The 9,281-nt window shown below is 59.7% G+C and overlaps 1 protein-coding gene across 1 annotated transcript; it reads left to right on the forward strand.

Annotated features, from left to right (window-relative positions):
* The first annotated feature begins 1,899 nt into the window (after positions 1-1,899).
* LOC100229630 (protocadherin-10) lies at positions 1,900-8,857 on the forward strand. The gene is made up of 4 exons (XM_002196557.5): positions 1,900-5,843; positions 6,972-7,030; positions 7,134-7,222; positions 7,432-8,857. The coding sequence occupies exons 1-4, from the start codon at positions 3,369-3,371 to the stop codon at positions 7,677-7,679; spliced, it is 2,871 nt and encodes a 956-aa protein (XP_002196593.3). The 5' UTR covers positions 1,900-3,368; the 3' UTR covers positions 7,680-8,857.
* Positions 8,858-9,281: the final 424 nt, after the last annotated feature.

Raw genomic sequence — 9,281 nt, forward strand, 5'->3', positions numbered from 1 at the left:
CCCTGCCCCAGTCTGGTTCCTGTGACACCCTCATGGTGAAGATTTTTTTTTCCTTAGTAAGAATTTATTTTCTCCAGCTCATGCCCTTACTTTCTCATCCTGTCCCTGTACACTTCTGAAAGGACATGGGCATGTATCATATCTTGCATCCCTGCACACAAGGGCAGGCAGAGTGCCCACCAGCCCTGATAAACATGCCAAGACAGCCACCATTCCCTTCAGGGCATGGGTTTTCCTCCCATTGGAAGGCAGGGAACCAAAGTTTTGAAGTGGAAGGAGCTCTGGTCAGGGTCCTGCTGCAGAGACCATTGTGGCTTCACAGACCGAATCCCCAGCACTTGACCCTACAGAAGCAACCCCGGAGTGAATTCTCAGCTGCAGGGCCAGGGCTGCTCTCATTCCCACCAGGAGACCCCCCCTTCCACTGTGTTTGCCCTCTTGGGCACCACAAACTATAACTGCTCCCGCTTGGAGCGAGGAGGGAGCAGCGCAGCCACATGCACGGCTGGGCAGACGGGCGCCCTGGGGAGCTGGGGGAAGGGCTGTGTGGTCTGGCAGGGACAGCGTTTCTTGCAGCCCCTTCTGCTGCCCCAGAACGCAGCAGGCAGGAAAATGGAGTGACAGTGGTGGCTGGGCAAGGTTTAGTGCCCACAGGCAGCTGAGTGTTGGTCTCCCCCCAGTCCTTTGCTCTCTGCGTGACTTTTCCAAGGCAGCTCAACCTGCGGCATCTCCTGCTACATCCCACCCTGATCTCTCCAGCTGGCCTTGCCAAGGCACATCAGTGCTGACCTGCGGCAACTGGCCACCCGCCCGCCTGTGCCAAGGCATCTCAGAGAGACAGACCCCTTCTAGCTTCCAGCATTTTCCAAAAACAACCTCCTGGCTGCATCCTGATTCCCTGCCCTGGGAGAACAGGGCTGGCAGCTGAACACTCTTCTGCACCACAAGAGGGGCTTTAAAATCTATAGGGTATGAAGTGGGGTGTTGGGGGTGCACTGTCCCCATTCCATCCCCCCCATCCTGCTGCTCATCCCCCTCTGCTATGTTCCCCCAAAAAAGGCGCTTCTGTGGATTCCTCACCCCTCTGCAGCACCCCCAGCCCGAGCCATTTCCTTCAGGAAAGGGATCCTTGGAACAAGTCTGTTCTTCCTAACCCCTCAACCCCCCCACCCTGTTTGACCTTGGTCCCCTGAAACTGTGGGGTCTGGGAGGGGAACTGGAAGAGACTACAAGGTCTGGGGAGATGAGGAAAAGGAGCAGGATGGGGCAATCCTGTGATCTCCCTTAGGGGAGGGAAGCAAGGCAGGACGTGACACGATTCCCCCTCAAGCAAGCAGGGATGAAGATGTGCAGGGGTGGGGGGTGCATTACCAAGCAGAGCTGGAGAAGGGCGGGAAGGGCCGGGCAGGGAGTCGGGGGGGCCTCGGATCCTGCCGGCGCACCTGGGGGAACAGGAGGTGGTGGTGAATATTTTACTCTAAATCAAACAATAGGACCAGAGCCGCTCCAATGATTTTGCAGAATGCGTTTGGTCGGAGACGGGGGAAGGACTGAAGGGAATGAAATAAGACCCCCCCGAAAATTTCTGTGTCCCGTCTCACCCCCACCTTCAGTCCCCCCCTGGCCTGAGCAGCACTCGAGGAGGCTCCCGGAGGAGCGCTGCCCGCTCCATCCCACCTCCGGCGCCTCAGCCCCGGGAGGGCTGGGCGGTGATGGACGGAGGGAGGGGGGCAGGCGGGGGGGGCGCAAATCGGGGATTGGAGGGGGATTAGAGAGAAACAGATCGGGGCGGGGGTGACAACGCCAGGGGTGGTCTTGGCGTGGGAGATGGCGCGGGGGACAGGCTGGGCTGGCAGTGACCGGCGCCGCCGATGCGGGCTGGGCTTCACTTACCGGGAGCCGTCCCGATTCCACCCGTGAGCGGCCCGAGCCCACGCGTGCCTCAGGCGCTCCGCTCCTTCCACCTGCCCGCCCCTGCCAGCCCTCCTCCCCGACCGGCGACCCCACGAGCGCGGCTCGTCCCGCGTGGGTCTCGCTGCACTCCCAGGGACCAAATCCTTTTCCCAGCCCGACAAACCCCACCAGCTCCGCCGCCTCCTGCCTCCTCCGGTCTCCCGGTCGGCTCTGGATCCTGCTGCCCACTCGGGTCCCCGTGGGGAGCAAGGTGGGGGGAGCGGTTGGGGCCGGCTGTTCCCTTCCCAACGGGGACCGGTAAGCAGAGACAAAGGCGGTGAAATATCAGTGCCCGGCTAAAGCCGCTCCGAGCCCCTTCGAGCCTTTAACTAGATCGTTAGGGGATTATCCGCACCCTGAGCAGCGGCGGGGCGGGGGCAGCGGCCGCCCCGTCCCGTTACCGAGCGCCCCCGGGGACGGCGGCGGTGGGAGGCGACTCACGGAGCTGCCCGGGCGCGGCGGCGGCTGGAGACGGGTCTGCGGGGAGAACGGATCGGCCAGCGGAGGGACCGTGAGCGGTACCGGGGCGGGGAGGGGAAGGTGGGGCGCAGGGGCCGCCGTCTGTCGCGCTTCGGGGGCCGGCGGGGGACCCGCGGCTCGTTCCGCTCCCGCCTCCCCCTCACCTTCCGCGGGGGGCGGAAAGTTTGTGCCCGCGGTGGGGGCACCGCTGGGGGTGTGGGGAGGCAGATCCTGGGGTATCTGGGCAGGATCGTGTGCCGAGAGCCCGAGGGGCTGACACTGGGGTGCCCGGTGGGGGAGCGGGATTTGGGACGTGGGGCTGTGGGCAAGCGGGGTGTCGGGGGTGGGAAGGAGGCAGGGAAAAAAGGGGGGGGGTCTCTGTGCCTCCGCGCTGATGGGCTCAGCTTTATCCAGGGCTGTAATCCCCCTGCTCCTGTAATTAAAAACTCCGCATTACAAGGAAAACGGTGTGCAGGGAAATGTAATCAAGTCTGGAGGGGCTTAACCATCTGGTAAAGGTTAGGACCGGCACGGCGGGGACGCGGCCGGGGGATTTGGCAGCAGCCGCGATCTGGGCTCTTCTTAATCTACCGCGGGGACGAAGGCAGCATCTGCGGGGTAATACCGGTGCCCCGGGCAGCGATCGGTCGTGCTGGAGCTCCTACCGCCGTTAACGGGATCTCCCCGAAGGTGGTCCTTTCCCCAGGTGCGTCTGTCTCCGGTAAACAGATTCTGCTGTGGCCCCGGGACCCGGATTGCAGCCCCTTGAGAGGGCCAGCAAAGAAGGGGTTAAGCCACTGCCGGTGGCCGCGGTTCGTCCCCGCAGCTCCGGGCAGGGCCCTCCTCCGCCGCCCCCGGGAGCCCGAAACTCTTTGGAAGTGCGAGAGGCAAGCGAAGGCGAGGGAGGAGGCAGCGGCGCGGGTGTGACTCCTCGTTCCCGGGACTGCTGCGGGGCCATGGGGGCTGGGACACGATCCGGGCGGGGGCAGCTCTTCCTCCGCTCCCTCCTCTTCCTCCTGTCGGCCGGGTCCCCGGTGCGGGGACAGCTGCGCTACACCGTGCCGGAGGAGCTGGAGCACGGAGCCTTCGTGGCCAACCTGGGTGAGGACCTGGGACTGGATGTGTCCACCTTGTCGGCGCGGAGGTTCCGCATCGTGTCACGGGCCGGGGCCAGGCAGCACCTGGAGGTGAACCTGGAGAACGGGATCCTCTTTGTGAACGAGCGGATTGACCGGGAGGAGGTGTGCGAGGCCGGGGGGACCTGCCTGCTCCACCTGCAGCTCCTCGTCGAGAGCCCACTGGAGCTCTACCGCGTTGAGGTGGAGGTGCTGGACATCAACGACCATGCACCCACCTTCCCTTGGCAGGAATATGTGCTGGAAGTGGCAGAGTCTGCCGTGCTCGGTGCTCGTTTCCCGCTGGAGAGTGCCCAGGATCCTGACGTGGGCACCAACTCTGTGCACACCTACCGCCTCAGCCCCAATGGCTTCTTTTCACTCGAGGTGCAGACACGCAGTGATGCCAGCAAGTTTGCAGAGCTGGTGCTGGAGCGTGCCCTCGACCGTGAGCAGCAGCGTGTGCACCGGGTGCTGCTCACCGCTCTCGATGGCGGCGTCCCCGAACGCTCAGGCACAGCGCACATCCTCATCACGGTGCTGGACGCCAACGACAACGTGCCTGCCTTTGACCAGCCCTCCTACGGTGTGAGCCTTCCTGAGGACGCTCCTGCTGGCACCCTGGTCATCCAGCTCAATGCCACTGACCTGGATGAGGGCCCCAATGGGGAGATTGAGTACTCCTTCAGTGGGCACGCACCGCCACGTGTCCGGGAGCTCTTCCACGTGGAGCCCCGGAGCGGGCAGGTGCTGCTGAAGGGCCGCCTGGACTACGAGCGCGCCAGCCTCCACGAGCTCTATGTGCAAGCCAAGGACCGCGGACCTTCGGCTGTGGCTGTGCACTGCAGGGTGCTTGTGCACCTCCTTGATGTCAATGACAATGCACCAGAGGTGACCCTCACCTCTGTGTCCACACCCGTGCTGGAGGATGCCCCCCCAGGCACTGTGATCGCTGTCATCAGTGTTCTGGACCGGGACTCTGGGGACAACGGGCGTGTGAGCTGTGAGGTCGGCCCCAATGTGCCATTCGAGCTCCGCTCCTCCTTCCGGAACTACTACACGCTGGTCACCACGCAAGCGCTGGACCGGGAGCTTGTGCCCGAGTACAACGTAACCATCACGGCTCGAGACATGGGCTCGCCTGCCCTGCTGACCCGCAGCACCCTCACCATCCCTGTGTCTGACGTGAACGACAACGCTCCGCGCTTCCTCCAGCCCTCCTACAGCGTCTATGTGATGGAGAACAACGCACCAGGTGCCTCTATCTGCTCCGTCAGTGCGTTAGACCCTGACTGCCAACAAAATGCCTACCTGTCCTACTCCATTGCCGACGGGCACATCCATGGCATGCCTGTGGGCACCTACGTGTCCATCAACTCAGACAGCGGGCACATGTACGCCCTGCGCTCCCTTGATTACGAGCAGATCCGCAGCTTCCAGATCCAGGTGCAAGCACAGGACGCGGGGTTTCCCCCACTCAGTGCCAACGTCACCGTCCACATCTTTGTGCTGGACCAGAATGACAACGCTCCGGTGATCGTTTCCCCCATGCCGCGCAACGGCTCCGTTGCCACTGAGCTGGTGCCGCGATCAGCCAGGCCTGGCTACCTCGTGGGCACGGTGTCGGCCGTGGATGCAGATGCGGGGCTGAACTCTCGCCTCTCCTACCAGCTCCTCCAGGCTACTGACTTCACCCTCTTCAGCGTGGCGCCCGACACGGGTGAGCTGCGCACGCTCCGCTCCTTTCTGGAGCAGGATGCGAGCCGGCAGCAGCTGGTGGTGCAGGTGCGGGACGGAGGGCAGCCAGCCCTCTCTGCCACCATGTCCCTCCTGCTTTCGGTGGTGGAAACCATGCCCCAGACTCTCTCTGACTTCAGCGAGTTCAGCCTCCCTCCAGAGGTCTCCTCATCTTCCCCACTCACCCTCTATCTCCTTGTCTCCCTGGGCTCCATCTCCTTCACCTTCCTTCTCGCCATCCTCATCCTCACAGCCATTCGCTGCCGAGGAGAGCGGCGTTCCCGCCAAGGGGACAGCTGCCCGCCACCTCGCTGCCGCTGCTGTCCCGGGTCCAGACCCTCCTCTGATGGCCTGAAGACTTCCAACCTGACGGCACAGCCCCCTGCAGGGACCACGGCTGCCACCTGCCTTGATGTGCCTGCGGGCGGCCCCCCAGGCTACTGCTACAAGGTCTGCCTTGGTCCTGAGTCTGCTCAGAGCGACTTCATGTTCCTCAAACCCTGCAGCCCCCCCCGCAACAACGAGAAGGATCCCGGGAAGCAGTCCCGGCCGGACCAGCATCTCCAAGTCTCCAAAGAGGTAACATAATGCCCAGCAGTGCTCAGCAGCACTCCGCAGGTCCCCCCACCCCCCTCCCTCAGCCTCTGCCACGAGGGAAACCAGGCACGGCTCCTGCCAGAGAATAACCGGAGCCTTTGATCAGTGCGGGAATCAGGAGCCGTCAGGCAGCGGGATCTCCACCGAGCATCCCGACGGGTCTAATTACCGGGGGAGTGCCGGGCTCGGCTGAGGCGAGAGGAAATCCCTTCTCACCGCCTTTTGTACCCATTAGAGGCAACAGAGATGCTCCAGTGCCCTGGGGGCGGCGGGATAGTGGGGGTGGCTTCTCATTCGCGCGGGTGGGCAATTCACACTGGGACAGGGCGAGCATCGCTGCTCTGCTTCCCCTGTGCTGGCAGGGCTCTGCAGTGTCCCGGGCCTGTGCCAGCAGGCAGGGAGTGGGGTCTTCGGGGCAGGATTTGGATGTCAACGTTTGTTAGGTATTGAAATGAGGAATGTCTAATTTTCCCGATGAAAGACTCTCCAAAACACGATTACAAGGATGGAGAGTGATGAGGCGTCTAATCCACTTACGTTTGACTTTTAATAAACCAGCCCTTCCGAGGAGAGCCCAAGACTCTCTGCCAAGAGACTCTCTCTACGTGTCTCCTTGGACCCTTGGACTCTCTTCCCTAATACTTAATTAGATTTTCCTGCAGCTTTTGCAGCCCTCCTGGGACATCAAGCACACTGCTGATTTCTGCATCTCTCACCATTTAATACCTCAGACCTGGCCTAAGTAAACATTGCACATGCAAAAAAAGGCTTTTGAAAATTAGCAGAAATAGGAAAACCACCTGTTTCTCCACAGAATGACAGACTTAAAACTCCCAGAGGCATAGGACAAGCCCAGAACCACCCCAATATCTCAGGAGGGCGAGGAAGGTGCAGAAGGGAACAGGCTGATTCCATGCTGTCTCAGTTTGCCCAAAACAGGAATGTGCTGCTTGATTCTCCGCAAAAAGCACAGGGAAAGTGGAAATGTGGTCCTGCATCCCTGCCTGCTGAAGCCTTGTGCTGGCAGGGCTGGGTTTTTTGACAAAGGGTCCCAGGACTGATTGACAGAGGGTCCCAATAACCAGCCTTGCTCTTCCCTGTGTTTTCCAGGCCAAGCAGCCCAACACAGACTGGCTGCCTCCAAACACACAGAGACCTACTCTGAAAAGGTACCGAATCAGCACTGGGGGAACAGAGGAAGCAGGTGGAAGGGGGATATGGGAATGGGGAGGTTATGTCTGACACAGCTTTGAACGAGTCTCTTCTCTTTAGCTCCCAGAGCCTGGAAGATGTGGGGGAAATCCGTAGAGCCCTCCAGAAGGAGCATGAGAGGCTGTGCACACTGGTGACCCCTGTCTCTGGTAAGTATTGGGATACTGAGGCTGGCAAGACCAGACCCTCTGGTCACTTTTGAGGTGCAGTGGGGGCATCACATCCCTGTTCCTAGCAGTGGTGAAGTTTTGTGGGTGGAAGGGGTGTCCAGGCACCAGGATGGAGGTTGGTGACACAGGACTTGCATCCTGGGATGTGGATGTGACCTGAGCCAATCTTACACTCATCTTTTCTCCAGAGTTTCAGAAGGTTTCAGCAGGCCCCAACAGCATCTGGACACCCCAGTACAGCCCCTTGTACCCAGCCCTGGATTATCAGCACAACGTTTACATCCCTGGAACCCCCACTCTGCTTTCCAGCAAGGATGGGCCCCTCTTCCCAGGCCGGGAGAACAAAAACAGCTTCTCCACCTTTGGCAAGAGGAAGAAGATGACAACTTACTGTGACATGCACGACAGTGTGGTTATCAACAACGACCTGAAATAGCCTGGATGGCTCTATCCTCGGAATCCTCTGCATTATTTCAGCTGCCACGTCCACCCACAGCACACGCCTCCATGTATGGACCACTCAAGACTTTATGGAGCTGCTGGGAGAGTGGCTCAACAGAGCATGTGGGAAGGATTTAAGGAGCAACAGATGAAAATTACAGGGATTGGGGGGTGGTGGCAAGGGAAATTTTTCCCATCTCATCTGTCAGAGCTGTATTGGCAGCAGGTGCTGTTTGAGGTCCATATGACCAGATTTAAGCAAATCTGCCTTGAGTTTACCCATTCCCATGTCCCCTTAGGGACCATTCATCTCTATAAACGTTGTCACTTCTTTGTCTTGTCTGGCTGTGTGAATGTACTGAGCTGCATGCCTGTATCTCTGTCCCAGTAGGCATGGAAAGCGTGTGCAGACCAAGCCTGGTTCAGCCAAGCCTGACCTTACACACTGGGACAGCGACCATTGTTCTGTCCTTGAGATCCAGTGGGATGTGTTGCATGTCTAGAGCAGCAATTGGTGTCTGTTTTTTCTGGGAAGTGAGTGCAAAACCCAGCCTTCATGAGTGCTTCTCTTCCAGCCCTGGCCCAACACTTGCAGGGCTGGACATAGCCCAGACCAGGGCAGAGCCAGCCTTTGTTCAGGGTGCACACAGGGACTGGATGGCCAGAGGGGCTGCCAGCTTAAGCACCTGAGACATGCACAAGGTGAGGCCCTGCTGAGTGGCTCTCTAGCCCAAGGCAACATCATCTGAATGAAAAACAGTTTCCAACCATTGGAGTGACCTCAGCACAGGTGACAGTCTCTTCCCTCCAGCCCTGCCCTCACTCGGGTCTCTTGTGTTCCCCAAGTCCTGAATGCCTGGAGGAATCCCTGCACTGCTGCACTGGGGGCCCACCTGCATAGGACAAACATCTCCAAGTGTGCCCTGTTTCTCTTTTAGAACTTGTAGCTGGCAGTCAGGAGCCCTCAAGGGCAGGACTCCAGCCCCAGCACAGTCTCTCCCCTACCTTGTGCACCTGCACCTGTCCACCAGTCTGTCTGTCATCATTGCCAATTGCTCTGGTCATGGGACAGTTGATTTTGAATCCATCTGTGCAGAACATGACAGCTCTTTCTAAACTGAGTTTGTTTCACTCTGTCTGATTTGTACCAATAAATTGTATTTTAATAGCTCACCCTGGCTCCTGGCTGTCCCTGAGCTGCACACGACAGCAGGGAGTGCTGCACAGCTCTTGGAGCAGCACTCCCAGCTCCAGGAAATACGTGTGTCCTTCTGAGTTCTGGAGTAGAGAGCTCCTTTTATGCCGAGAGCTCATTTTATTCACTTCACCTGGATTCTGGGGGCTCAAGGTCCCCTTCCCTCCTTCCCTGGACTCAGGAGCACGTTGGGGTCATGTCCAGAAGGAGCTGGAGATGTCACACAGCTCCTTGCCCCATGCTCCAGCTAGGGAAAGGGGAAATTTCCACCATGGTGTGGGCATCCACGAGCTGCTGGGGAGAGGGGCTGGATGTGGCACCAATGGCAGAACAACTCGTGGTTGTTATGGTGCTATCTGGGGTTAATTTCCCCTTTCCCCTGGACAGGCACCCAGAGCTTGC

The sequence above is a fragment of the Taeniopygia guttata genome, chromosome 13 (genome assembly GCF_048771995.1).
Source record: "Taeniopygia guttata chromosome 13, bTaeGut7.mat, whole genome shotgun sequence".
NCBI classification, from domain to species: Eukaryota; Metazoa; Chordata; class Aves; order Passeriformes; family Estrildidae; genus Taeniopygia; species Taeniopygia guttata.

Bases quoted from the DNA above. Each gene is read 5' to 3' on its own strand.
- LOC100229630 (XM_002196557.5), top strand. From the start codon at position 3,369: ATGGGGGCTGGGACACGATCCGGGCGGGGGCAGCTCTTCCTCCGCTCC. The intron at 7,031-7,133 runs GTACCGAATCAG...TCTTCTCTTTAG, and splicing joins CAGAGACCTACTCTGAAAAG to CTCCCAGAGCCTGGAAGATG. The intron at 7,223-7,431 runs GTAAGTATTGGG...TCTTTTCTCCAG, and splicing joins ACTGGTGACCCCTGTCTCTG to AGTTTCAGAAGGTTTCAGCA.